Source organism: Panthera tigris, chromosome D1 (genome assembly GCF_018350195.1).
Source record: "Panthera tigris isolate Pti1 chromosome D1, P.tigris_Pti1_mat1.1, whole genome shotgun sequence".
Classification (NCBI taxonomy): Eukaryota; Metazoa; Chordata; class Mammalia; order Carnivora; family Felidae; genus Panthera; species Panthera tigris.
Genome location: NC_056669.1, coordinates 113,781,468 through 113,808,245, shown reverse-complemented (window position 1 = coordinate 113,808,245; position 26,778 = coordinate 113,781,468). Strand labels below are relative to the sequence as shown.

Below are 26,778 nucleotides of genomic sequence, written 5' to 3'. Positions count from 1 at the left end.
ATGGGTGTCGGCCGCAGGAAGCTGGCCCCGCTCTGGGCCCTGGCTCTCACCCTGGCCTGGGCCCAGCACACAGGTGAGGCGCCCACTCACCGGCTCTCCCAGGCTGGCCCTGGCCGTGGCCTGGCATCCCGGTGCTTCCCCCACATGCCGGGAGGGCAGCAGGCCGCCCAGACGCCTTGCCCGGGCCTCTGGGCGGGCGAAGTGTGGCCGTGAGTGGCCCCCGGCAGCCTGGCCCCCGGCCCCGGGCCCTGAGCCGTCTTGCGGGTGTCCCAGCTGGTGGGGTTGGGGAGGAACCCTCGGGGACTGCGGGGGTCCACGTTGGGGGTGGGGCCTCTGAGGCTGGGCTGCCCCCCTGAGGCGAGGAAGCAGGAACCCAGCGTCTCTGAGCCCCCGCCTGCCTTCCCTGGCAGCGGCCTGCAGCCCACTCACTCCTCCACCCGTGTTGCCCTGCTGGTCACTGCCTCTGCCCCCCCCACCCAGGCCCCGGGCTGAGCGGGTTCTCGGGCCCCTGGGCCAGCCTGGCGGAGCGGCCCTCCTATCCCTGGGTCCCCCTCCCCATGCACCCCCAGTTTACCCGCTCATTTTCCCCATCTGGGCCTTATGGGGGCTTTCCGGGAGCCTCAGCCTTGGGCCGAGGGTGTGATAGTGAGGTCCACACAGCGAGGATGCTGGCGGCGGGGGGGAAGGACTCACAGACCCTCTGCGGCCCCCTCCCCCCAGGTCTGCACCTCACTGCCTCCACTTCCCAGGGGCCAGCTGGGTTCTGGCCGGGCGTGGGGTGGCAGTGTGCAGGAGGGGCCAGGGGCCTGTGTTCCCGAGGCACTCAGCACAGAGGGGACCATGCCACGGCGCCCCGTGTGGCCCATACACTTCAGTCCTTGGCTCTTGCCGCTGTGTGTGGGGCCAGTCCCTACCGGTGAGGGCAGCTGGCCCCTGCAGGGCCAGGCCCCTCCTGCCACGCTGGCGTGGCCTCTGAGGGCCTCAGAGATCGGCCTTCCAAGCCGCGCCAGGTTCTTGGGGCAGCCTCGGGGCCGACACGGCCAGCCCTCAGCTCTCCTGCCCTGTGCCCCCCGTGCTGAGTCGCCCCCCGTGCGGTGGCCCTGAGCACCCCCTCTACGGTGCAGCCCCACCCCACTCAGCTCCACATTCCCCATTCTGTTCCAAGCTGTCCTCCAGACCGCTGGCTTTACCGTTGGACCCTCCACGGGCTGCTGTGCAGAGTGGGGAGATACTCAGTGAATGCAGGGCTCCCGGGGACACCCTGTCAGGGCCAGGGGACCCCTCCTCTAGGGCTTGGGGAGCCAGGCTGAGGTAATGCTCAGAGAGGATCGTGGCTCAGCCCGGACCTGGTGTGGACGGTGTGGACAGAGACCCTCCCAGCGTCCCCAGCCCTGCACAGAGAGAACCCCCACCTGTTCTGGCCCCTTCTGCCCGCCCATCCCTCTCTTCCTCCGTAGGCTCTGTGGAACATGGCCACGGGTACCTGGACCTCCTTCCTGTCACCCAGGGGTCCGCTGGTGAGTCGGCCCCCCGCCCCCGGTCAGGGCTGCCCCACTCGGGGCCAGGGGCCCGCTGAGCTCACGGCGACGTCCTGCTGTCTCCCCGTAACCCCCAATATTTCATCCACGTACGCGTCCTCGTGGCCTGGGGGTGGGGGCTGGTGGGGTGGCCTCCTCGGGTATTTCTGTGCCGCCACTCTGGGTGTGTGGCCCCGAAGCCCAGACAATCTGCCTGCATTTCCCGGAACTGGGCCCACGGGAGGCTCATCCACACCTGGCCTCTGCGCCCAAGGTTGACTTTTGAGATTCTGGGCGTAGGAAAGTCCCAGGTGTGAAGAGAGTGCAGGGCTGAGAGCTCCCGGCCCCTCGGGATGGCGCGGCGGAGGCGCAGGGCGGAGGCTGTCGCCGGAGGAGGCTTTGCTGCCCGAGTGTACGTGCAGCCCGGCCCCCCCGGGGCGCCTTGCGGCCACGGCCTTGGAGAGGCCACCTCCAGTCACCTTGTGTGGGTGCCAGAGATGCCTATGCCCAGCAGAAGCCATGTGCGTGGGGGGCGCTGTGTGACCCTGCCCCTGCTCCCGCAGGCGACCGGCTGCAAGGCGTGACCATCCTCCCCCCTCTGAGGACGGCGCCGGTGGTTCGAGGTGAGGGAGGGCCTGTGAGGCCGGGCTGGGAGGGGGCAGCTGGGCGGGGTCTCGCTTCCCAGGTGGACCCGGGAGAAGTGCTGGGAAAGGGCCCCAGTCGCCAGGAGGGTCTGGGTCCAGGCGGCTCCTCCCCGGACGCCCGGCCCTCGGGCAGCAGTGTGCTGGACTTGGGGGCATGGGGGCGCCCCTCAGGACTGCCCTGGCTCCCCACAGCCCTGAACCCCGCGCACAACGGGCGGGTGTGCAGCACCTGGGGCGACTTCCACTATAAGACCTTCGACGGGGACGTCTTCCGCTTCCCGGGCCTGTGCAACTACGTCCTCTCCGCGCACTGTGGGGCCACCTACGAGGACTTCAACGTCCAGGTCCGCCGCGGCCTGGAGTCCAATGTCACCACGCTGGCCAGAGTCACCATGAAGCTGGATGGCATGGTCATCGAGTTGACCAAGAACTCCATCCAGGTCAACGGGCTCCCGTGAGTCTGGGGGGCTGTGAGGGGGACGTGGGCTTGTCCCCGAGACGGGGGCCCACCGCCCCTCCCCCGCTGGGGCCCCGTGCTCTTTTCCTGCCCTTGGAAGTGGTCCCCTCCTGGTCCTGTGACCCCAGGGCTGCAGACTCCCCTGTCTCCCCCACTCCCCCTGCTGCCACTGTCCACAGGCACTGTGCTCGTGTCCCACGCGTGACCGCAGGGGACCTCGCTGCCCCCTCCACGCCCCTCGCCGCCTCAGCCGCGCCCTCTCTCCGCAGAATCCAGCTGCCTTTTAGCCAGTCTGGTGTCATCATCGAGCACAGCAGCAGCCACCTGAAGGTGGTGGCCAGGCTGGGCCTGGTCTTCATGTGGAGCCAGGACGACAGTCTCCTGGTGAGGCCGGGGCCCAGGGCTGGGGTGGGGGGGCGTCTCCAGCCCAACAGCCTTCCCAGGGAGGGAAGAAAGTGCTCTGGGCAAGGGTGGGTGGGGAGGTCAGAGAAGGTCCCCAACAGGGTGGGGGAGGAGGGAGCCCAGGTGCTATGGGGGCGCTGGGATCTACACCCCCCGATGGAGACCCCGCGTGAGTGGGGTGTCTCCTCCAGGACAGAGAGCCCTGCTCTGCATTGTGGGGGCCGGGGGCTGGTCCACGGTCCCTGACAGCCCCTCCTTGGAAGTGTCCCACACCTCGTCTGTCCCTCCCGTCCCGAGACGTCCCTGGCAGGGCCAGTGGCTGACATGTCCCTCTCCTTCCAGCTGGAGCTGGACGCCAAGTACTCGAACCAGACCTGCGGGCTCTGTGGAGACTTTAACGGTGTGCCTGTCTTCGACGAGTTCCTCTCCCACGGTGAGCCCCTCCCCATGGCTGTCCCACGTGTCTGCTCCGGGCCCCTTCCCCGGGGCTCCCTGGAAGGCCGCCTTCCAGGGTCCCGGGCCACGTGTCTCCAACTTGTGTGCATGTGCACGCACACCCGCACCTGCACAATCCCAGCACCCACAGGCGCACCTGCCCGCACACTCAGCCGTGCGCCCGGAGGCACATCTGGGGGCCTGTGCTCGGCGCGGCTGCTCTGGGGAGTGGATGTGTAACCAGGCACCCTCCTCACCTGAGACCAGAGTCCCACCTCCCATCAGGCCCCGTCACTGTTGCTCGGGCCTCCAGACTTCGCCGCCAAGAAGTGGGACCCGCACGAGCCGGGGTCCCCAGCCCCCAGGTCCCCTTCGCCAGGCCCGTGAAGCCCCACTTAGGGCTCACCCATAGATGCTTCTGGCCGTGAGGGAACGAGCCTGCCCACGCGTCCGGCGGCCCTGGCCCGGCAGGCCCAGCGCAGGCTTGGCTGGGGCGGGGGGGGCAGGGGGGAGGTCGGGGTCACTCTCCAGCCCTCTGGACTACAGGCTGGCCCTGGGCTTGGAGAGCCTCAGTCAATAGGCCTCCGCCCTCGGCCTGCAAGCCCCAGAGCCTTGGCTGTTTCCCCAGTCTTCAGACACCCTGAATGTCCCTTGTGGCCACTGCCTAACCCAGCAGTGTGGGTGGGGGAGCAGGGGCAGCCGGGACGCCGCGGACAGCCTGGGGGACGGCTTGTGCTCCCCGCAGGTGTCAAGCTGACCCCCATCGAGTTCGGGAATCTGCAGAAGTTGCACGGCCCCACGGAGCAGTGTCAGGACCCTGCACCTGTGCCCCCGCTGACTTGCTCACTGGGCGCCGTAAGTCCTGGAGGGAGTGGGGGCGGGGGCCGGGCTGGGGGGGGTGGGCTGTGAGTCCAGAGGAGAGTCCGGGGCCTGGACTCAGCACGGCCCCCCGCTCGGCCCCAGGGCATCTGTGAGGAGATCCTGAGCAGCTGGCCCTTCCGGGGCTGCAATGCCCTGGTGGACGCCAGCAGCTACGTGCAGGCCTGCCGGCAAGACCTCTGCCTGTGCGAGCACGCCGAGCTGACCAGCTGCGTCTGCCATACGGTCGCCGAGTACTCCCGCCAGTGTGCCCACGCCGGGGGGCGGCCCCTGGACTGGCGCGGCCCCGACCTGTGCCGTGAGTGCCCCGGCCGGCCCCAGCCCCGTCACCGTGCTGCCCTGCCTCGGTCCAGAGGTGGGGGCAGGGTGTGACCACCGCCACCCCCCGCCCCCGTCCTCTACCCTGCAGCCCAGACGTGCCCCCTCAACATGCAGTACCGCGAGTGCGGCTCGCCCTGCGTGGACACCTGCTCCAACCCGGAGCACTCCCAGCTCTGCGAGGACCACTGCATGGCCGGGTGCTTCTGCCCCGAGGGTGAGAGGGGCCCCCACCCCCGCCTGCCCCCCGAGAATCACAGAGGCGTTCTGGACCCCCGGATCTGAAGGGCCCCCGAAGGGGAGGGCCGCCTGGGGCGGAGGGCTGGTCTCCTCCACATGCTCACGCGGTGGCCGCCTGCTTCTGCAGGGACGGTGCTCGACGACATCGGCCAGACGGGCTGCATCCCCGCACCCCAGTGCGCCTGCGTGTACAACGGGGCCACCTATGCTCCGGGGGCTGTCTACTCCACAGACTGTGCCAACTGGTAGGACCCAGGCCCCTGCCCTCCCGTCCGTCACCCCAGACGCGTCCTGGGATGGCCCCTCGGAGGCCAGGGCTCAAGTGCTGGGTGTCATCCCTCACCTGGGGCCCTGGGCACTGGCCAGTGGCTCTCCGCACGGACGCCGAGGGGCCCCGGGCTGTGCAGTGATGCGGGCAGGCCTGGGCAAGACCCCTGTCCACCTGCCGCTGAGGAGGGAGGGGCTGGGTGCTCCGGGGGCCGCGCTCACGTGGTCTCTACCCGCACCCAGCACCTGCTCCAGCGGCCGGTGGAGCTGCCAGGAGGTGCCATGTCCTGGCACCTGCTCGGTGCTGGGGGGCGCCCACTTCTCCACGTTCGATGAGAGGCAGTACACAGTGCACGGAGACTGCAGCTACGTGTTGGCCAAGGTACGGGCCCCGGGGTCCTCACTGGGACAGAGCGGCTGTCACACGGGAGCCCCTGCCTGGGCTGCGTGCAGCGGCCGCCTCTGAGGCCACCCTGGGAAGATGCCCCGGCTCCTGGTACCAGCCCCACAGGGAGCCAGGTGGTGGGGGGGGGGTGGGGACGGACGCAGGGGGCTGGGGTCTCTGGGCAGAGTGTGAGCACTCGTGTCTGCAGCCCTGCGACAGCAGCGCCTTCACTGTGCTGGCGGAGTTGCGCAGGTGCGGCCTGACGGACAGTGAGACTTGCCTGAAGAGCCTGACCTTGAGCCTGGACGGGGGGCACACGGTGAGAGCAGATCCGGGGGGCCTGGGCGGGGGACACACGGTGAGGGCAGACCCTGGTGGGGGCTGGTGGGGGGACATAGTGAGAGCAGACGTGGGTTGGGAGGAATCTGTGTCCCTCGTGGCAAGTGACCTCTGCCCAAGCCCTCGATCCCCGTGTGGGCGGCGAGTGGCCAGGGGGCCTGGCCTGAGGATCCTCCCACCCCACAGATCTCTGAGTGACGATCCTCAGATGGAGCAGCTCAGGGAGGGACCGGGGCACGTCCGGTAGCTCGTGCATTGAAGGCAACATCCGTATTTTATAAAGTCACTCGTGTTTTTACGTGACTGAGAAAATGCGGTCCTTGAAGGACACGCAGACAAGCTGAGCACAGGGTCATCGGCCCCTCTTTGTGGGAGCCTGTGGCCTCCACGGGCAGGGGTCTTGCAGGGGCACGTCAGGGCCTCTGGGGCCACTTGGGGCGCTGGCAGGGCCCCGACTCGCCCTGACCCTGCTGTGTACTGCCCCCAGGTCATCGTGGTCAAGGCCAGCGGGGAGGTGTTTGTGAACCAGATCTACACCCAGATGCCCGTCTCAGCAGGTGAGGGCGCCGGCCCTGGCCCCCTGAGGGTGCCGCTGCTCACGCCCCGCTGAGACCTTGTCCCCTGTGTCCACAGCCAACGTCACGCTCTTCAGACCCTCAACCTTCTTCATCATCGCCCAGACCAACCTGGGGCTGCAGCTGGACATCCAGCTGGTACCCACCATGCAGGTGTTCCTGAGGCTGGCGCCCGAGCTCCGCGGGCTGACCTGCGGTAAGCGGGGCCGCCTGCCCTGGGGGCCGGAGCCCGCCCTCGGCGGCCGGGGCTCTCGGGGCCTCATGCTGCCCCCCTGCCCCAGGCCTGTGCGGGAACTTCAACCAGAACCAGGCCGATGACTTCCGGACCCTCAGCGGCGTGGTGGAGGGCACGGCCGCCGCCTTCGCCAACACCTGGAAGACCCAGGCCGCCTGCCCCAACGTCAAGAACAGCTTCGAGGACCCCTGCTCCCTCAGCGTGGAGAACGGTACGTGGATGCATGTGGCCCCAGGGCCCCCTGCGTGCTGGTGACCCCCTCCCCCCCGCCCCCCGCCCCCAGCCACGAAGGTCCACTCCGGGCCCGAAGGAGCGATTCAGGGAGTTCACAGGCAAACTCCCCGGTGGCCGTGGTAACTTCCGGAAGGAAAGGTACAGGGTGTTGTGGGGGTGGTGGAGGCGGCCCTCGGTGTGCCTGTGGGCCACAGACGGGCGCTCGGAAGGAGCCAGGAGCCTGCCCGCTCCAGGCGCCGTCCGCTGCGGAAGGCGCTTCTGTGTGACCCCAGCTGACCTCCCCGCTCCTCCGTCCACAGAGAAGTACGCTCAGCATTGGTGCTCCCGACTGAAGGACCCCCACGGCCCCTTCGCCCAGTGCCACGCTGCCGTGAGCCCCGGCACTTACCACTCGGTAACGGCCTCCCCCTGGCCCGTCCCCTCTGGTCCGGGCCAGCCCAGCTCCGCTGGCTACGGAGATCAGGGGCCGTAGTCCTTCCAGCTCCCACCTGGAGGGGGTCTGCCGGGGGTGGGGGGGCCCCCGGCGCCGGCTCGAGGAGGGGCCCCAGAGGAGGCGGGGGGCAGCGTGGGGATGCTCGCTGAGTGTGGGTGACCACGGCCCCGTCCCCAGAACTGCATGTTCGACACGTGCAACTGTCAGAAGAGCGAGGACTGTCTGTGTGCGGCCCTGTCTTCCTACGTGCGCGCCTGTGCCGCCAAGGGGGTGCTGCTCAGAGGCTGGAGGGACGGCGTGTGCAGTGAGTGTCCCCGAGGGTCCCCCGGTGCAGGAATACACGCTCCGTGGCTCTCCCTGCATGGGGCTCCCGTGCTGGCCGGGGACCCCGCGGCTGGAGCAGGCCCGGGGTGGGCAGGGCAGCGGGGGGTGGCCGGGGACCGGGTGGAGACCTCCGCCCTGCGCTGAGCGCCGCCCCCTTCCCGGCATCCTGCAGCGAAGCCCATGGCCACCTGCCCGAAGTCGCTGACCTACCACTACCACATCGGCACCTGCCAGCCCACCTGCCGGGCCCGGAGTCACGAGGACGTCACCTGCGGCATCCGCTTTGTCCCCGTGGACGGCTGCGCCTGCCCCCAAGGCACCTTCATGGACGAAGCGGGCAAGTGTGTGCCGGCCACCAGCTGTCCCTGCTACCACGAGGGCTCCGTGGTCCCCAACGGGGAGTCGCTGCACGAGCGTGGGGCCATCTGGTGAGAGCCCCTGCCGGCTGGGCCTGGGGAGCAGGGCGGCTGAGGTGGGGGGGCCCTCTGACCGCCCTCTCCTCCCAGCACTTGCACGCAAGGCTTGCTGAGCTGCATCGGAGGCCACACCCCTGCCCCAGGTGAGCCCTGAGAGCGGGAGGGAGGGGCTGTCATTTCCACGCCAAGCTTCTGGGCGGACGCGCCCGGGTCAGCGTGGCTGGCGGGGGGGGGGCTGACACGTTTCTGCGTCTGGCCTGGTCTGTGCCCTCTGGGCTCGGGGAGGGGGTGGCGAGGGGGTGGGAGCAGGCCTCTCTCGCGCCCATGCAGCACCCGGCCGGTCAGGCCTCGGGGCGGCACACCCCCGGCTGCTGGGAAACTCTCAGAGCCAGCCTCGCGGGTGGCGGCTGGGGGCCCCTCAACGGCCCCTGCCTCCCCAGTCTGCACCCCGCCCATGGTCTACGTCGACTGTCGCAATGCCACGCCGGGGGCCGCCGGGGCCGGCTGTCAGAAGAGCTGCTTCACCTTGGACATGGAGTGTGTGAGTGTTCCCCACGCCCCCAGGGACCCCTCGTGGGCACCCGCCGCGTGGCCCTCTCAGGCTGGGCCCAGGAAGACCCCTGCCCGAACGCTGTCCGGGCCCCCTGCAGGCCGTGGCGGGGGGACCCTCTGCTGTCACCTCCGCCGTCACCCCCGGCCCCCTGACCTGTGTGTTGTGCCCCACAGTACAGCTCCCGGTGCGAGCCCGGCTGCGTGTGCCCCGATGGGCTGGTGGCCGACGGTGAAGGCGGCTGCGTCGCCGTGGAGGACTGTCCCTGTGTGCACGACGAGGCCAGCTACCTGCCCGGCCAGACCATCCGGGTGGGCTGCAACACCTGGTAGGTGGGGCCCCGAGACCCCACCCTGGCCCAGCCGGCCCCGCTTCGGCCTGACTGTCCCCCCCACCTCCCTCAGCACCTGTAAAAGCAGGATGTGGCAGTGCACACGTGAGCCCTGCCTGGCCACCTGCACGGTGTATGGGGACGGCCACTACATCACCTTCGATGGACGGAGCTACAGCTTCAGCGGCGACTGCGAGTACACACTGCTTCAGGTACACGGTCCCCGCCCCCCGCCCCCCGCCCCCGGCCAGCTGCCCAGGCGGTCCCAGTCCCCACCCCCCCCCCCAACTGCCGCGTCGGCCTCCGCCTGTCCCCAGGACCACTGTGGTGGGAACAGCACTGCCAACGGGACCTTCCGAGTCGTCACGGAGAACGTCCCCTGCGGGACCACGGGCGTCACCTGCTCCAAGGACCTCAAGCTCTTCCTGGGGGTGAGTGGGGGGCCGGGTGGGAACGGGGGCAGCCCCTCAGAGGCCCCGGGGAACTCTTGGAAGGTGAGCGGGGACGGGCCTGAGGGACCCCTTCCCCCCCCGCAGAGCTACGAGCTGAAGCTGAGTGGCGGCAAAGTGGAGGTGATCCAGAAGGGCGTGGGGCAGGAGGCCCCCTACTCCATCCGCCAGATGGGCATCTACCTGGTGGTGGACACCGAGGTCGGCCTGGTGCTGCTGTGGGACAGGAAGACCAGCATCTTCCTCAAACTCAGCCCCGAGTTCAAGGTGGGCCCCCGCCCCAGGACGGCCCAGACCGAGGGCCGGCTGGGAGGGCTGTGGGGTGGGGGGCACACACAGACGGACAGAGGAGGGATTCAACCGGCGTGCCTCGAGGGAGGCGGCAGGTAGGAGGTCTGCCTGTGTCCACTGCACGCCGTGGCTCCTTCTCCCAGAGCTGAAAGTCCCTCCAGGCTGTGGTCCCAGGACGCGCCCCTGGACGCTCGGGGGGAGGATCCCTCCGGCCTCCTCCGGCTTCTGGGGCCCCAGGCGACCCTCTGACCTCTGCCTGCAACCTCACGTTACTGTCTTTGCTCTGTGTGTCTGTGCCCAAATGTCCCGGTCCTACGAGGACACCAGGCCCTGTGTCCTCAGCCAGGATGCGTCCGTGCTAGCCGGACCTCCACCTGCGGAGGCCCTATTTCCACATGACGCCATCTCACGGGTCCCCGGTGATCTGAGCCAGTCTTTGGGGGACCCCTTTCCTACAGGAGGGACACCCCCATGGCCCCGAACGCTAAGTGGGGCCGTGCCCGGGAGCACTGAGCTACCCTCCCCCCCGAGGTGTCCTGGGGACATGCAGCCCCAGGGGGAAAGGAACGGGGGCACGGGAGGCGGGGACAGGGGCTCTGGCCCTTGTTGCCTGTGTCCTGAGCCCCCTCGTGTGCAGGGCCGGGTCTGCGGGCTGTGCGGGAACTTTGACGACAACGCCGTCAATGACTTCACCACGCGGAGCCAGTCCGTGGTGGGCAACGCCCTGGAGTTTGGCAACAGCTGGAAATTCTCCCCGTCCTGCGCCGACGCCCCGGCCCCCAGGGACGCCTGCACCGCCAACCCGCACCGCAAGTCCTGGGCCCAGAAGCAGTGCAGCGTCCTCAACAGCGCCACCTTCGCCGCCTGCCACGCTCACGTATGTGGGTGCTCCCGGGGCGCCTGGGGAGGAAGGGACAGAAGTGGGGCTGGCATCGCCTTCCACCTTTTGGACCAGCCCGTGGTCAGCCCCGCGGGACCACGAATCTGCTGTCCCTGAGCAGCGGGAGAGACGGCCCAGGTCCGGCCACGCCCCGGGCCTGACCCCCAGCAGCCCCGGGGAATCCGGCCCTGAATCCGAAGCCTCTCTCCCCCGCCAGGTGGAGCCCGCCAAGTACTATGAGGCCTGCGTGGGCGACGCGTGTGCCTGTGACTCCGGGGGCGACTGTGAGTGTCTCTGCACGGCCGTGGCCGCCTACGCCCAGGCCTGCCACGACGCGGGCGTGTGCGTGTCCTGGCGGACCCCGGACATCTGCCGTGAGTTCACGGGATGTGGCGTCGGGGCAGGGCGGGCCCCCACCCCAGGGAGCGACACGCTGCGCGGTTAAGGCTGGTCGCCCGCGAAGGGGGGCGGCGGGTGTCGGAAAGGAACGTGAAATGGGGAGGGGTGTCACCGATGGACAGACGGGAGAATGTTCCGGAACCCAGAGGGGTCAGTAGGGCCCTGCTCCCCCACCCCGCCCGCCTAGAACCTGGCCGGAGGGGAGCGTAGTGGGCAGCCGCCCCGGCCGGAGTCCCCCACCCTGACAGGCGGCACCCCCGAGGAGCCAGGGGACCCGGGGCTGCGTCCGGTCACGGGCATTTGGGGCCCACACCCCCCGAGGCCCCATGCGGGAGGCACAGGGGAGGGACGGGGCTTGGTCGAAGGTCGGGGTGCGGGGGGAGCCCGGCCGGCCGCCGGGTGGCCCTGGAGGCCGTCGTTGCCAGGGCGGCGCCCCGCCTGGGGCCGCTGGTGGCTCGCTCTGGCCGGAGCCGGCCCGCTGAGTCGGCCCCCTCACCTGCAGCCTTGTTCTGCGACTACTACAACCGCGAGGGCCAGTGCGAGTGGCACTACCAGCCGTGCGGCCCGCCCTGCATGAGGACCTGCCGGAACCCGAGTGGCCGCTGCCTGACCGACCTGCCGGGCCTGGAAGGTGAGCTGCTGCCCTGCTGGCCAGAGGGGCCGCCTGGGGTCCTGGGGTCACGGCGGGGTCTGTCCTGGGGGCCCGGGGTCCCAACCCCCGGAGGTGCCGCTGTGAGTGCGACCTCGAGCTGGGTACTGAGCCAAGGCGATGGGGGTGGGGCGGTCGGGCAGGCGGTCGGCTGGGACTCAGGCCTCTCTGGGCTGCAGGCTGCTACCCCAAGTGCCCGCCAGAAGCCCCCATCTTCGACGAGGACCGGATGCAGTGTGTGGCCACGTGCCCCACGCCCCCCCCGCCGCCGCCCTGCCGCGTCCAAGGCAAGTCATACCGGCCGGGGGAGATGGTGCCGTCTGACAGGAACTGCCAGTCCTGGTGAGTCCTTGACCAGAGGGGCAAGCAGCTGGAGCGTGTGGGGTTCGACCCTCGCCCTTCGGGACGGACGGGGGGCGGGGGGGGGCCGCGGCCTGAGGCGTTGAGGGGAGGGGAGAGGAGCGGAAGGGGGTGACGCCGAGTCACGAGGCCGCCCCAAGGCCGCCGGAGCAGATGCCCCGAACGGGAGGTGGCCGTCGGGAGGTCAGCGGGGAACGACGCCGGCCCCCAGTGGTCACTGACCGGAAGGGGCTCCCTGAGAGGGTGCGACCTCGGCCTCCGTGCCCAGCGGCCGGGGCTGAGGGCCGGCTCCGGCACAGCGGCGATGCCCTCGCCCCCAGACTCACCTTCTTCCTCTCGTCGCCAGCGTCTGCAGCGAGAGTGGGGTGCAGTGCGTCTACGACACCGAGGGTGAGTGGCCGGCGGCCTTCCTCGGGTCTGGGGTCTCCAGGTCCCCGCCCGTCCCCCCGCCCCTCACGTGCCCGGCACCCCCTCCTCCTCACAGCCTGTGTCTGCACCTATGACGGGCGGCGGTTCCGCCCGGGGGACGTCATCTACCACACGACCGACGGCACGGGGGGCTGCATCTCCGCCCGCTGCTCGGCCAACGGCACCATCGACAGGACGGTCTACCCCTGCAGCCCCACCACCCCCACGCCACCAACCACCTTCTCCTTCTCCACATCCCCGCTCGGTAAGGCGGGGCCGCCCCTCGTGTCGGGAATCCAGGAGGGGACCGGGGGCCGGACGCTCGTCATCTCTGCAGCCAGGAAGGGCCCGCTCGTCCAGCGTGCCGGGCGGGACCGGTGTCCTCAGCTGTGCCGTCAGGGCTGGGGCCCCTGGCACGGGGTAGGGCTCTGACAGGGGACCTCAGGCAGGCCTTTGGAGGGAAGGGCCACCGGGAACAGCCCTGGGGAGTCCTTGCCCCATCGTTGCCACCTGCCTGTCTTAGGCCACACCGAGGGTCAGGTAGCCCAGCTCCTCTCCCTCTTAAGGGGGTCACCCTTAGAGCCCTAGCGGACCTTCCCGAAAGAGTGCAAATTCTGCTCAGGGTGTAAACGAGATCGATTCACCTATTTATTCAACTGCTGTGGGCTCCACACATGCCCTGTGCCAGGTGTGTCCCGGGAACTTGGTCCCTGTGTTTCCCAAGCTCCCGTCACAGGGGGGGACGGTCATGCAGACTGACACGGTGAGACGTGCAAGGCAGCTGACCGACAGGGGGACGGGGACAAGGGGTGACAGGGTGCCTCGGGGAGCCTGAGAGACTTAGCCCTCCCGCCTTCTCTTCTGCCCTCAGTCGTGAGCTCAACACGTCCAGCCCACACGTGCCACAGCCCTGCCAAGAGCACGGTGCGGCCCAGCACTCGGAGCGGTGTCCCTGCCTCCACCCCGGGCACGACCTCCGGTCCTCCCACGAGCCCTCCCCGGCCCCGCCAGGCCTGTGGGGAAGATTGCCGGTGGTCACCGTGGCTGGACGTCAGTCACCCGGGACGGGGCATCGACAGCGGTGACTTCGACACGCTGGAGAACCTCCGTGCCCACGGGCACCAGGTCTGCCCGGCGCCGAGGAGGGTGGAGTGTCGGGCTGAGGACGCCCCCGAGGTACCGATCCAGGTCCTGGGGCAGCACGTGGAGTGCAGCCCAGCGCGGGGCCTGACCTGTTACAACCGCAAGCAGGCTTCGGGGCTCTGCCACAACTACCAGATCAGGGTCCAGTGCTGCTCCCCCCGTACCTGCCCTACCTCTGGGGGTCAAACCCAGACCACCACACCTGTCCCAGGGACCACTGAAACCACCCCGAGTACCTCTACACCTGTCCCAGGGACCACTACAATCACCACAAGTACCCCGACACCTGTCCCAAGTACCCCTACACCTGTCCCAGGGACCAGTGAAACCACCCCGAGTATCTCTACACCTGTCCCAAGTACCCCTACACCTGTCACAAGGACCACTAAAACCACCACAAGTACCTCTACACCTGTCCCAAGTACCTCTACACCTGTCCCAAGGACCACTAAAACCACCACAAGTACTGCTACACCTGTCCCAAGTACCCCTACACCTGTCCCAAGTACCCCTACACCTGTCCCAGGGACCACTAAAACCACCACAAGTACCCCTACACCTGTCCCAACTACCCCTACACCTGTCCCAGGGACCACTGAAACCACCCCGAGTACCTCTACACCTGTCCCAGGGACCACTACAATCACCACAAGTACCCCGACACCTACCCCAAGTACCCCTACACCTGTCCCAGGGACCACTGAAACCACCCCGAGTACCTCTACACCTGTCCCAAGTACCCCTACACCTGTCCCAAGGACCACTAAAACCACCACAAGTACCCCTACACCTGTCCCAAGTACCCCTACACCTGTCCCAGGGACCACTGAAACCACCCCGAGTATCTCTACACCTGTCCCAGGGACCACTACAATCACCACAAGTACCCCAACACCTACCCCAAGTACCCCTACACCTGTCCCAGGGACCACTGAAACCACCAAAAGTACCCCTACACCTGTCCCAACTACCCCTGCACCTGTCCCAGGGACCACTGAAACCACCCCGAGTACCTCTACATCTGTCCCAGGGACCACTACAATCACCACAAGTACCCCGACACCTACCCCAAGTACCCCTACACCTGTCCCAGGGACCACTGAAACCACCCCGAGTATCTCTACACCTGTCCCAAGTACCCCTACACCTGTCACAAGGACCACTAAAACCACCACAAGTACCTCTACACCTGTCCCAAGTACCTCTACACCTGTCCCAAGGACCACTAAAACCACCACAAGTACTGCTACACCTGTCCCAAGTACCCCTACACCTGTCCCAAGTACCCCTACACCTGTCCCAGGGACCACTAAAACCACCACAAGTACCCCTACACCTGTCCCAACTACCCCTACACCTGTCCCAGGGACCACTGAAACCACCCCGAGTACCTCTACACCTGTCCCAGGGACCACTACAATCACCACAAGTACCCCGACACCTACCCCAAGTACCCCTACACCTGTCCCAGGGACCACTGAAACCACCCCGAGTACCTCTACACCTGTCCCAAGTACCCCTACACCTGTCCCAAGGACCACTAAAACCACCACAAGTACCCCTACACCTGTCCCAAGTACCCCTACACCTGTCCCAAGGACCACTAAAACCACCACAAGTACCCCTACACCTGTCCCAAGTACCCCTACACCTGTCCCAAGGACCACTAAAACCACCACAAGTACCCCTACACCTGTCCCAAGTACCCCTACACCTGTCCCAGGGACCACTGAAACCACCACAAGTACCCCTACACCTGTCCCAAGTACCCCTACACCTGTCCCAGGGACCACTACAACTGTGAAAAACACTTCGTTGACCCCGAGGCCAATGTCAGTTTCAACGACACCTGTGCCTTGTTTACAAAAGTTGTGCAACTGGACCCAATGGTTCGACAGCAGCTACCCTGGTCCTGGTATAAACGGCGGAGATTTCGACACTTTTCATGACTTGAGAGCCAAAGGACATAAATTCTGTGAAAAGCCCAGCAACGTGGAGTGTAGGGCACAGTTCTTCCCAAACATCCCACTGGAGGAGCTGGGACAGGACTTGATCTGTGACAAGAGCCTGGGGCTGTTATGCCTCAACAGGAACCAGTTGCCGCCGATCTGTTATAACTACGAAATCCGGATCGAGTGCTGCGAGCTGGTGGATGTGTGCAGAAGCACCACACACCCTGTGACGTCTGAGACCACGTATTCCACCCGAGAGGAAACCGGGACCCAGACACAGCTTACCTGGACCACCGGAATCCCCTCGTCTCCCACACGGCACAGCACCGTCAGCTCCGTGCACACGCACCCCACAACCAGCGTCACAACCGGCACACACTCAGTCTCCCCAGCCGTGACCGTCCCTTGCCAGCCACAGTGCAGGTGGACCAAGTGGTTCGACGTGGACTTCCCGTCCCCGGGGCCCCACGGAGGAGACGCGGAAACCTTCGGCAACATCGCCAGAAGGGGAGAGAAAATCTGTCGCCGGCCCGAGTACATCACGCGGCTGGAGTGCCGGGCCGAGAGCCACCCCGAGGTCAGCATCGAGACGCTGGGCCAGGTGGTAGAGTGCAACGTCAGCAAGGGCCTGGTGTGCCGGAACCGGGACCAGGGCGGCGACGTCGGGATGTGCCTCAACTACGAGGTCCGCGTGCTGTGCTGTGAGCCCCCGGAGTACTGCTCTACCCACAAAACTGTCGGAGTATCTCACACTTCAAGCGTTAGCACCACCAGGCTAACTGAGACCACCTCCCACCTGGTGACATCCAGCTCAACCTCCGTGCCGAAAACCAGCTCAACCTCGGTGACAGAAACCAGCCCAACCTCGGTGACAGAGACCAGCTCAACCTCGGTGACAGAAACCAGGCCAACCTCAGTGACAGAAACCAGCTCAACCTCGGTGACAGAGACCAGCTCAACCTCGGTGACAGAAACCAGGCCAACCTCAGTGACAGAAACCAGCTCAACCTCGGTGACAGAAACCAGCTCAACCTCGGTGACAGAGACCAGCTCAACCTCGGTGACAGAGACCAGCCCAACCTCGGTGACAGAAACCAGGCCAACCTCAGTGACAGAAACCAGCTCAACCTCGGTGACAGAAACCAGCCCAACCTCGGTGACAGAGACCAGCTCAACCTCGGTGACAGAGACCAGCCCAACCTCGGTGACAGAGACCAGCTCAACCTCGGTGACAGAAACCAGGCCAACCTCAGTGACAGAGACCAGCTCAACCTCGGTGACAGAGACCAGCTCAACCTCGGTGACAGAAACCAGGCCAACCTCAGTGACAGAAACCAGCTCAACCTCGGTGACAGAAACCAGCTCAACCTCGGTGACAGAGACCAGCTCAACCTCGGTGACAGAAACCAGCCCAACATCGGTGACAGAAACCAGCTCAACCTCGGTGACAGAGACCAGCTCAACCTCGGTGACAGAGACCAGCTCAACCTCGGTGACAGAAACCAGCTCAACCTCGGTGACAGAAACCAGCTCAACCTCGGTGACAGAGACCAGCTCAACCTCGGTGACAGAAACCAGGCCAACCTCACTGACAGAAACCAGCTCAACCTCGGTGACAGAGACCAGCTCAACCTCGGTGACAGAAACCAGCCCAACCTCAGTGACAGAAACCAGCTCAACCTCGGTGACAGAAACCAGCCCAACCTCGGTGACAGAGACCAGCCCAACCTCGGTGACAGAAACCAGCTCAACCTCGGTGACAGAGACCAGCTCAACCTCGGTGACAGAGACCAGGCCAACCTCGGTGACAGAGACCAGCTCAACCTCGGTGACAGAGACCAGCTCAACCTCGGTGACAGAAACCAGCCCAACCTCGGTGACAGAGACCAGCCCAACCTCGGTGACAGAAACCAGGCCAACCTCGGTGACAGAGACCAGCCCAACCTCGGTGACAGAAACCAGGCCAACCTCGGTGACAGAGACCAGCCCAACCTCGGTGACAGAAACCAGGCCAACCTCGGTGACAGAGACCAGCCCAACCTCGGTGACAGAAACCAGGCCAACCTCGGTGACAAAAACCAGGCCAACCTCAGTGACAGAAACCAGCTCAACCTCGGTGACAGAAACCAAGCCAACCTCAGTGACAGAAACCAGCTCAACCTCGGTGACAGAAACCAGCCCAACCTCGGTGACAGAAACCAGCTCAACCTCAGTGACAGAAACCAGCTCAACCTCGGTGACAGAGACCAGCTCAACTTCGGTGACAGAAACCAGCCCAACCTCAGTGACAGAAACCAGCTCAACCTCAGTGACAGAGACCAGCCCAACCTCGGTGACAGGAACCAGGCCAACCTCGGTGACAGAAACCAGCTCAACTTTGGTGACAGAGACCAGCCCAACCTCGGCGACAGAAACCAGCTCAACCTCGGTGACAGAAACCAGCTCAACCTCGGTGACAGAGACCAGCTCAACCTCGGTGACAGAAACCAGGCCAACCTCAGTGACAGAAACCAGCTCAACCTCGGTGACAGAAACCAGCCCAACCTCAGTGACAAAGACCAGCTCAACCTCGGTGACAGAAACCAGGCCAACCTCAGTGACAGAAACCAGCTCAACCTCGGTGACAGAAACCAGCTCAACCTCGGTGACAGAAACCAGCCCAACATCGGTGAAAGAAACCAGCTCAACCTCGGTGACAGAAACCAGGCCAATCTCGGTGACAGAAACCAGCTCAACCTCGGTGACAGAAACCAGCCCAACCTCGGTGACAGAAACCAGCTCAACCTCGGTGACAGAAACCAGCCCAACCTCGGTGACAGAAACCAGCTCAACCTCGGTGACAGAAACCAGCTCAACCTCGGTGACAGAAACCAGGCCAACCTCGGTGACAGGAACCAGGCCAACCTCGGTGACAGAAACCAGCTCAACCTCGGTGACAGAAACCAGGCCAACCTCGGTGACAGGAACCAGGCCAACCTCGGTGACAGAAACCAGCTCAACCTCGGTGACAGAAACCAGGCCAACCTCGGTGACAGAAACCAGCTCAACCTCGGTGACAGGAACCAGGCCAACCTCGGTGACAGAAACCAGCTCAACCTCGGTGACAGGAACCAGGCCAACCTCGGTGACAGAGACCAGCTCAACCTCGGTGACAGAAACCAGGCCAACCTCGGTGACAGAAACCAGCCCAACCTCTGAGCCCAAACGCAGCACAACCTCTGGTCCTACAATCAGCACAAGCCCTTCTCTCAAAACTGAAACAACCCACTTCACACCCGTGACCATCCCCTGCCAGCCACAGTGCAGGTGGACCAAGTGGTTCGACGTGGACTTCCCGTCCCCAGGGCCCCACGGAGGAGACGTGGACACCCTCGGCAACATCGTCAGAAGGGGAGGGAAAATCTGTCGCCGGCCCGAGTACATCACGCGGCTGGAGTGCCGGGTCGAGAGCCACCCCGAGGTCAGCATCGAGACGCTGGGCCAGGTGGTAGAGTGCAACATCAGCAAGGACCTGATGTGCCAGAACCGGGACCAGAGTGGCGACGTCGGGATGTGCAGCTACGAGGTCCGCGTGCTGTGCTGTGAGCCCCCGGAGCACTGCCCTCGTACTTCTGTGACGCCTTACGCGACTCCATCTACCAAGCCCTCGTCGCCTCCAGAACCGACCTCCGTGGTGTCCTCCACGACATGTTACTGCAGCGTGTCTGACAAGTTCTACGCCGCAGGTGTGTGCTGCCCCGGCCACTGTGAGGGAGAGGGAGGGGTCTTTGTCCCCGTGACTGAGCCACGTGTTGTCCCCGAGGCGGCAGTGAGCCGTCCTCTAGGATTCATCCCGTTCGTTTCTGGGCAGGAAGGCCTCCTACCAGGTCAGCCCTCGGGGCGGACCGCCACCCTGCAGGGGCCAGTCTGCGCTGTGCCTCTCCCCGCCCCCCAGCATGGCCCCGCTGACACCCGCCTGTCCCCTTGTCTGCCAGGATCCATCATTTACAACCGGACCGACCTCGACGGCCACTGCTATTATGCCACGTGCAGCCTGGACTGCCACGTGGTCAGGACGCACTACACCTGTGCCAGCGGCACAACACCTCCCGTCCCAACCACCTCCCCGGCCGGGTCCTCCCCTTCAGCCTCCGCGCCCGTCACCGCGCAGGGATGCCCAAACGCGGTCCCCCCAAGAAGGGTAACTGCCCCCTCCCCGCCCACCGCACAGGCTGGCGCAGGGACCCTCCGCGTCTTTGCAGCTCGGCTGAGTGGGAAAGTCCGTGGCCTCGGGCCGAAGCAGGCAGGCAGGGAAGTGGCCGGTTCTGGTCACTGCCCGGGGTGGGTCCCGGCCCGGCAGCCGGGAGCGCGTGGCCTGGGGTGGAGGCTCGGCTGGTTGCGGACGACCGGGCACCCAAGCGGGTGGTCCAGGCTCTGGGTGGCGCCGGGCAGCCAGGGAGGGCGTGTAGGGTCGGGCGGAGCTCCGGGAGTGGAGACCACGGGTGAGGAACGGGGTGGCGGGGCACCACCTCCGCCCCCTGGAGAGCCCCCCTCGCCAGCCCGGTCCCCTCCCGCGGCTCCTCTCTCAGGGGAGCCCGGCGCCACAAGCCTGAGGTCTTTCCTCCACAGAAAGGCGAGACCTGGGCCATGCCCAACTGCTCTCAGGCCACCTGCGAGGGCAACGGCGTCATCGCCCTGCAGCCACGGCGGTGCCCGCAGGTGCAGCGGCCGACGTGCGCCAACGGCTACCCGCCCGTGAAGGTGGTCGACCCCGACAGCTGCTGCCCGCACTACCAGTGCCAGTGTGAGCCGGGGGCCAGGCTGAGCGGGAGGGAGGGACCTGGGTCAGACACCGGGAAGGCCTTCCGGACGGCAGGCCAGGGGACGGACGGTGCCGGGTGGAATCCTGCCTGAGCCCCAGGGCCCACGGGGCGGGGGTGGGAGGGGGCCCCGCGTAAGGCCGCCGCGTGCCCGCAGGTGTGTGCAGCGGCTGGGGCGACCCCCACTACATCACCTTCGACGGCACCTACTACACGTTCCTGGACAACTGCACGTACGTGCTGGTGCAGCAGATCCTACCCGTGTACGGCCACTTCCGCGTGCTCATCGACAACTACTTCTGCGGGGCGGAGGACGGGCTCTCCTGCCCGCAGTCCATCATCGTCGAGTACCGGCAGGACCGCGTCGTGCTGACCCGCAAGCCCGTGCTCGGGGTGATGACCAACGAGGTGGGGAGCCCCGCCCCGGGCAGCCCCACGCGGACCGGGGCCGGCCGGGGGCGACCCTCACTCTCAACTCTCCTTGGCCCGCCGCGTGTGTCTAGATCGTCTTCAACGACAAAGTGGTCCAGCCCGGCTTCCAGAAGGACGGCGTGAGCATCTCCCAGATCGGCGTCAAGATGTACCTGACCATCCCCGAGCTCGGCGTCCAGGTCATGTTCTCCGGCCTCATCTTCTCGGTGGAGCTGCCTTTCAGCAAGTTCGCCAACAACACCGAGGGGCAGTGCGGTGAGCGCCTGTCCCCGCCGGGCTCTGCCCGCGCCGGGCCCTTTCTCCGCTCCGTGCCTGGAGCTGGGAGCGTCTGGTGCGGGAAGGGTCGCCTTGGCCGAGTCCCCCCCACCCTGGAGGACCCATTCTCGGCCGGGGCCGAAACTGCCTCAGGGCACCGAGCCTGCAGGGGGTTCTGCTTTCCAGCGGCTCCCAGCGGGTGCGGGTCAGCAGCTCAGGGGGCGGGGGTCCTGGCCGTGTGCCCTACACCTGAGGCTCGCACCTGCCCGTCCCCCAGGGGGACTGCCCGGTGTCTCGGTGGGGGGTGTGTTGGAAGCTCAAAGGCTCAGGTCTCTCAGCCAGGCCATCGAGTGCCGCGCTGAGCGCCAGGGCCCCACCCCCAGCTCGGGGACGCTGCGCGCTCGGGCAGGTGGTGGTGGGGGGGGATGCTCTACTGGCCCCAGTCAGCCTCCCCCGCCTCCCCGGCCCCAGGCACCTGCACCAATGACAAGAAGGATGAGTGCCGTCTCCCCGGGGGCACCGTGGTGCCCTCCTGCTCTGATATGTCCGGCCACTGGAAGGTGACGACGCCCCACCAGCCACCCTGCCACGGGCCACCCCCGAAGCCCACTGCAGTCGGGCCCACGCCCTCGCCCGCCCCCTGCCTGCCTTCGCCGATCTGCCAGCTGATTCTGAGCGAGTGAGATGTGGGGGCGCAGAGTGGGCCTACGGGGGCCCCCCGGGGGGAAGAGGGTCGCTGTGGGTCCGCCAGGGCTGGCCGTGGGTCCGGGCCCGCATCATGACCCCGGGCGCCACCTGGCTTTCCAGCCCAGGGGAGACCTCGAGACAGAAAGAGCCATGGGGCAGCCGGCCGCCCTCCCCGGGGCACGCAGACCCGGGCAGGCCCGAGCTGCCCCACGACCCGGTGCTCCCGGCCGCAGGGTCTTCGAGCTGTGCCACCCTCTGATCCCCCCGCTGGCATTCTACCAAGGCTGCACCTTCGACCACTGCCACCTGAACGACTCCAGCGTGCTGTGCTCTAGCCTGGAGCTGTATGCGTCCCTCTGCGCCTCCCGAGGCGTGTGCATCGACTGGAGGCGCCACACCAACCACACGTGCTGTGAGTGTCCTCCCAGCGGCATCGGCCGGTGCCAGCGTGTGGCCAGGGGCCGGACGACCAGTGGCTGGACTTCCTGGAGGGGGTGGGGGAGGAGGGGGGAGGAGCTGGGGGAAGAGGAGGAGGGGGAGGGGGGATGGTTGGCCCCAGGGCAGACTGCACCCGGCTCCTGGAAAGAAGGGAGGAGCACCCAGATCGGGGACTCGGCCTCGAGCACAGGGCCGGCAGGGCCGTGCACGCAGGGGTGGGGCCGGCGGGGCCCTGCTTCCGGGCTGCAGAGCCCCCGGCGGATGCCTGGGGATGAGTTGGCTCGGGGCCGGGGCCCTCGGCCTCAGGTGTCCTCTCCCTCCTCACAGCGTTCACCTGCCCTGCTGACAAGGTGTACCGGCCGTGTGGCCCGTCCAAGCCCTCATACTGCTATGGGAGTGACAGCACCAGCCTCGTGTATGCACCCGCCTCTCCCTCCTAGACCCGCCCCTGGGGACCCCGGCCCGGCCTTCCCCTGCCCTGGAGAGCACAGGGAACAGGCCGGCCCTCTGCTGTCCCTACAGGGCTCTTCAGGACACTGTCCCCATCACAGAAGGCTGCTTCTGTCCAGAGAACATGACGCGTTTCAGCATGAGCTCTCCAGTCTGCGTGCCTGTGGACTGCCACCGTACGTCCCCACGGTGGGGGGTGGCGGGTGGGGGCGGGGGTGGGGCTTGGGGCTGGCAGGTGCACCTTCCGCCCGAGCGAGTGCCAGGACCAACCGCCCTCCCAGATCTGCACTTCCCAGCCAGGGCCCCGGGGGGCCCCCCCGACGTGGCTCCTGCCCCCGAAGGGCTGGGGGCTGCCGCCGCCCACCGCTGACCTCACTCTCTCTCCCTCCAGGGTGCCTGGGCCCCCACGGGGAGGCTGTGGAGGTGAGTGCGCCATGCTGGGGGTGGGGCAGGGCTTCCTCTGGGCGCCAGAGTTTCAGATGAGGGGCAGGGAGGGGCCCAGGCTTCTCCGGCAAGATCTAGGAGGCTTCTATGTGGGGGTGCCCACCCCCGGGGGTGGCCCTGCCCTGTCCTCCGCTGGGACTCCCTCCTGCTCCACTTGGACACCGTGAGGTCACCCACATGGCACCTCCCACCCCATGTCCTGCCCTTGCGGCCACCGCCCTGCACTCTCAAAGCCCCCTTCCCCCGGGTTCCCCCACTGGCCCTCATCGGTGGGCTCCCAGAACCACCTGGTCTGGCTGCAGCCGTCCCCGGACAGGCAGGTGACTGACCCCACAGCCCTGGGCTCACACGTGCCTCCTCCTGCAGCCCGGCCACACCATCAGCGTGGACTGCCAGCGGTGCACCTGTGAGAGCAGCACGCTGACAATGACCTGTCACAGGCAGCCCTGCCCCCTGCCCCCAGCCTGCCCCCTGCCCGGCTTCGTGCCTGTGCCTGCAGCCCCGCAGGCCGGCCAGTGCTGCCCCCAGTACAACTGCGGTGAGTCCGGGCTGCTGCCCCCCCATGCCTTCCGGGTCGGCTTCGGCCGAAAGCACAGGGGCGCCTGCCCACGAGGGTGCCGTGGCACCGGCACTTGGGGGGACGCTGGCACCTGGGGGACCAACCACCTGCCCACCGGGTGGCCGGCCCTCCTGAAAACCCCTGGGGATCACCCCCGGGTGGGGGTGGGAGCTGGCGCAGAGCCGGACACAGGCCCCCGAGCACCTCCGTCCTGCCCACTGCAGCCTGTGACACCAGCTACTGCCCCAAGCCCGTGGCCTGTCCCGAGGGCTCCCACCCGGTCATGACCTATAAGGAGGGGGCCTGCTGCCCCAGCCAGAACTGCAGTGAGTGTCTTTTCTCCGGGCTGCGCTGCGCGCTGCGGGTGGGGGGCCCAGCCTCTCTCGGGGTTCTCCGTGGCTCGGGGTAAAGCTGGATGAAGCCACAGCTGGACCACTGCGGCCGGGTGCCCCGGGGCCGGGCGACTGCCCGTGCGGACAGGGTGGCGGGAGGGCGGGAGGTCAGGGTGGCTCCGTGAGGCTGTTCTCCTCTTGCACAGGCTGGGACGTCTGCAGCGTTAACGGTACCTTGTACCAGGTAAGGACCAGATGGAGGTCCGGACCCCCGGGGCACACGGGACACTGAGCGTTCTCCGCCCCTGCCCCTGCCGGCTCCTCCCGAGCCTGGGCCAGGACCCCTGCTGGCTCGGGTGGCCGCAGGGCAGCTGTGAGCTCTCCCGGGACCACTGCCCAGGGAGGCAAGGGCCTGGGGCTCCCCCTCGCCCACCCAGAGTCACCCAGGGGGACCGGTCTGCCTGGCGGGGGGCCGGGCCTGGAGCAGGGGGGCCGGGGAGGCAGGGGCCCGGGGCCCGGTCCGAGCTCGCCAACACTGGCCACCCTGACCCTCCCCAGCCCGGCTCCGTGGTCTCCTCCAGTCTGTGCGAAACGTGCAGGTGTGAGGTGTCCAGCAGTCCCCAGTTGGACACGGTCGTCATCAGCTGTGAGACCCAGATCTGCAACACCCACTGCCCCGCGGTGAGTGCCTGCGTCCACCCCGGGAAAGCCAGCGCCCGGGCTCGGGCTCCATTTTCACCCCGCCCTATCCACCCCTCCCTGCAGGGCTTTGAGTATCAGGAGCAGAGTGAGCAGTGCTGTGGCCTGTGTGTGCAGCAGGCCTGTGTCGTGAACGCCAGTGACAGTTCCACCCGCATCTTCTATGTGAGTCGTGGCCGCAGGGCCCGGCTGGGGGGGCCCCAGGGCCGGGGGGGTGAGTCCCGGGAGGGACAGAGCCAGCACGCCCCTCGCAGGAGCCCCAGGCAGGCCGGGCCTCACCCCGGCCTGGACAGAGCAGCTGTGAGGCGCACAGAGACGGCAGGGTCTGGCGCACCGGGGCCCCCGGGCAGAGGGGGGCTCCGGAAGCCCACAGGCTGGGAGGCAGACACGTAGATGGGCAGACGGACCTCCCCTGCCCGCTCACCCTGCTGGTGCCTCTTCCTCGCAGCCCGGCCAGTCCTGGCCAGACCCCACGAACCCGTGTGTGACCCACGAGTGTGAGAAGCACCGGGACGGGCTCGTGGTGGTGACCAGGAAGAAGGCGTGTCCCCCACTCAACTGCCCTGCGGTGAGCTCCGGGGACGCACGGCCCCGCCTGGCACGCTGCGGGCCCACGGGAGGCCACGGCAAGATTCGCCTGGGGTGGGGGCGGGGAGGCGCGGTGGGCCCCCTGCAGCACCCACAGGGGCGCCACCTGCTTGCGTGGGGCACTGTCCACTGCCGTGTGACCCCCTGCTTCCGGGCCGGCCGCTCCGGCGCTCAAGCAGCCCCTCTGTCGGCACAGGCCCAGGCCCAGCTGAGTGAGGACGGCTGCTGTCTCGCCTGTCCCCCGCCCCAACCTCGGAACCGTGAGTGCGAGCGTCTGCGGGGGGTGGTCGATCCTGCTCACCGGGGGTGGGGGGGCGGGGGGGGCCGGGGAGCCATCCAGGCCTGAGCCCCGGCCCCGCCTCCCGTGTCGCCCGCAGAGTCGGCCTGTGCCGTATACTACAAGCGTGAGGTCATCGTGCATGGAGATTGCAGGTCCCCACGGCCCACGAGGGTAGCTTACTGCCAGGGCAACTGCGGGGACAGCAGTGCCAAGTACGTGAGCCCCGACTCCGCCAGGCAGAGACCAGTTTCCGCAGGGCAGCGTCCCCAGGACTGGCTGTGCCGGGCGCCCGGGCCGGAGGGGAAAGCAGGACAGTGGGGGAGGGGCAGACGGTGGGGTCCTGACGCTGCGGGGGGGTGGGTGGGGGGGGTGGCTGGGGCCAGGCCTTCGGAGGCCGATGGAATCAGGCTGTTCTGTTTACTGAGGCCGCGGACACAGTGGCCCCCTTGGCGGCGTGCCCAGAGGTCAGCGGTGGCACGCTGCCGGCCCAGAGTCCGCCGGGGGTGCCCGGGACGGGCACGTGGGGCCCCGGGGCCTGCGGGGGGCTCCGGGCGTGGCGCCGGGTGCTGAGCGGGCCCTGCCCACAGGTACTCGCTGGAGGCCAACACCATAGAGCGGAACTGCAGCTGCTGCAGGGAGCTGCGGGTGTTGCCGACGACAGTGACCCTGCGCTGCAAGGACGGCTCCAGCCGAACCTTCGGCTACACCCTGGTGAAGGAGTGCGGCTGTGTGGGGCAGCAGTGCGGCCCCCGCGGCAACCTGAGCCATTCGGAGGAGCCGGGGCCCTTGCAGAGTGACGAGGAGCAGAGCCAGCAGACGGGGCACACGGGCTGGAGGAGGGGGTCCAGCAGCCCTCGGAGCTCCCGGCCACCTCCCTCCGGGACCCAGCGATAAGGGTCCCGTTCCCCGTAGCCCCAGCTCCAAGGCCGGTGGGACCTCGGTCCAGGCGGCCCGAGCTCAGGACGCACTGCCCGCCCCACTCTTCCGTCCGTCTGCAGGGTCCACGGCCCTTGGAAGTGTGACGGCCCCGAGGGACCCGGGCGGGCGGGGCCCCTCTGGCCACGGGTCCAGTCTGCTTTTCCCCGGACGTAAGCATCACGGAAGGGTCTTATCAATGACGGCCACTTGGATGTGGTGCCCGGCCATTCGGCTGGCCACCGGGAGGCAGAGCCTCACCCCCTACCTTGGCCCTGGGCCTCGGGAAATGGCCAACTGGTTCCATAAATACATCTGGAGCATTTTGCACCTTGCGGACTCTGTGTGATTTTTAAGCCTGTCCATGAAACCCAGAAACAGGACGGGG

The 26,778-nt window shown here is 67.4% G+C and overlaps 1 protein-coding gene across 1 annotated transcript; it reads left to right on the top strand.

Moving 5' to 3' along the window:
- Window positions 1–26,715, top strand: MUC5AC (mucin 5AC, oligomeric mucus/gel-forming). Its single transcript, XM_042959646.1, is given in 56 exon segments — window positions 1–209; window positions 570–645; window positions 986–1,118; window positions 1,458–1,517; window positions 2,015–2,140; window positions 2,354–2,615; window positions 2,888–3,002; window positions 3,363–3,453; window positions 4,201–4,310; window positions 4,419–4,632; window positions 4,744–4,869; window positions 5,020–5,137; window positions 5,403–5,541; window positions 5,753–5,863; window positions 6,371–6,440; window positions 6,517–6,654; window positions 6,740–6,904; window positions 7,227–7,321; window positions 7,538–7,664; window positions 7,857–8,112; window positions 8,191–8,243; window positions 8,541–8,641; window positions 8,827–8,978; window positions 9,055–9,193; window positions 9,299–9,412; window positions 9,518–9,697; window positions 10,359–10,598; window positions 10,819–10,975; window positions 11,503–11,631; window positions 11,829–11,991; window positions 12,356–12,399; window positions 12,494–12,682; window positions 13,289–13,794; window positions 13,797–14,276; window positions 14,278–14,325; window positions 14,327–14,389; window positions 14,391–15,241; window positions 15,387–19,237; window positions 19,487–19,692; window positions 20,121–20,295; window positions 20,469–20,719; window positions 20,815–20,998; window positions 21,470–21,677; window positions 21,919–22,097; window positions 22,451–22,538; window positions 22,646–22,749; window positions 22,965–22,996; window positions 23,384–23,555; window positions 23,801–23,902; window positions 24,115–24,152; window positions 24,467–24,589; window positions 24,674–24,772; window positions 25,056–25,175; window positions 25,392–25,455; window positions 25,573–25,687; window positions 26,063–26,715. Coding segments are annotated over 56 exon segments (12,768 nt in total). The 3' UTR covers window positions 26,370–26,715.
- Window positions 26,716–26,778: the final 63 nt, after the last annotated feature.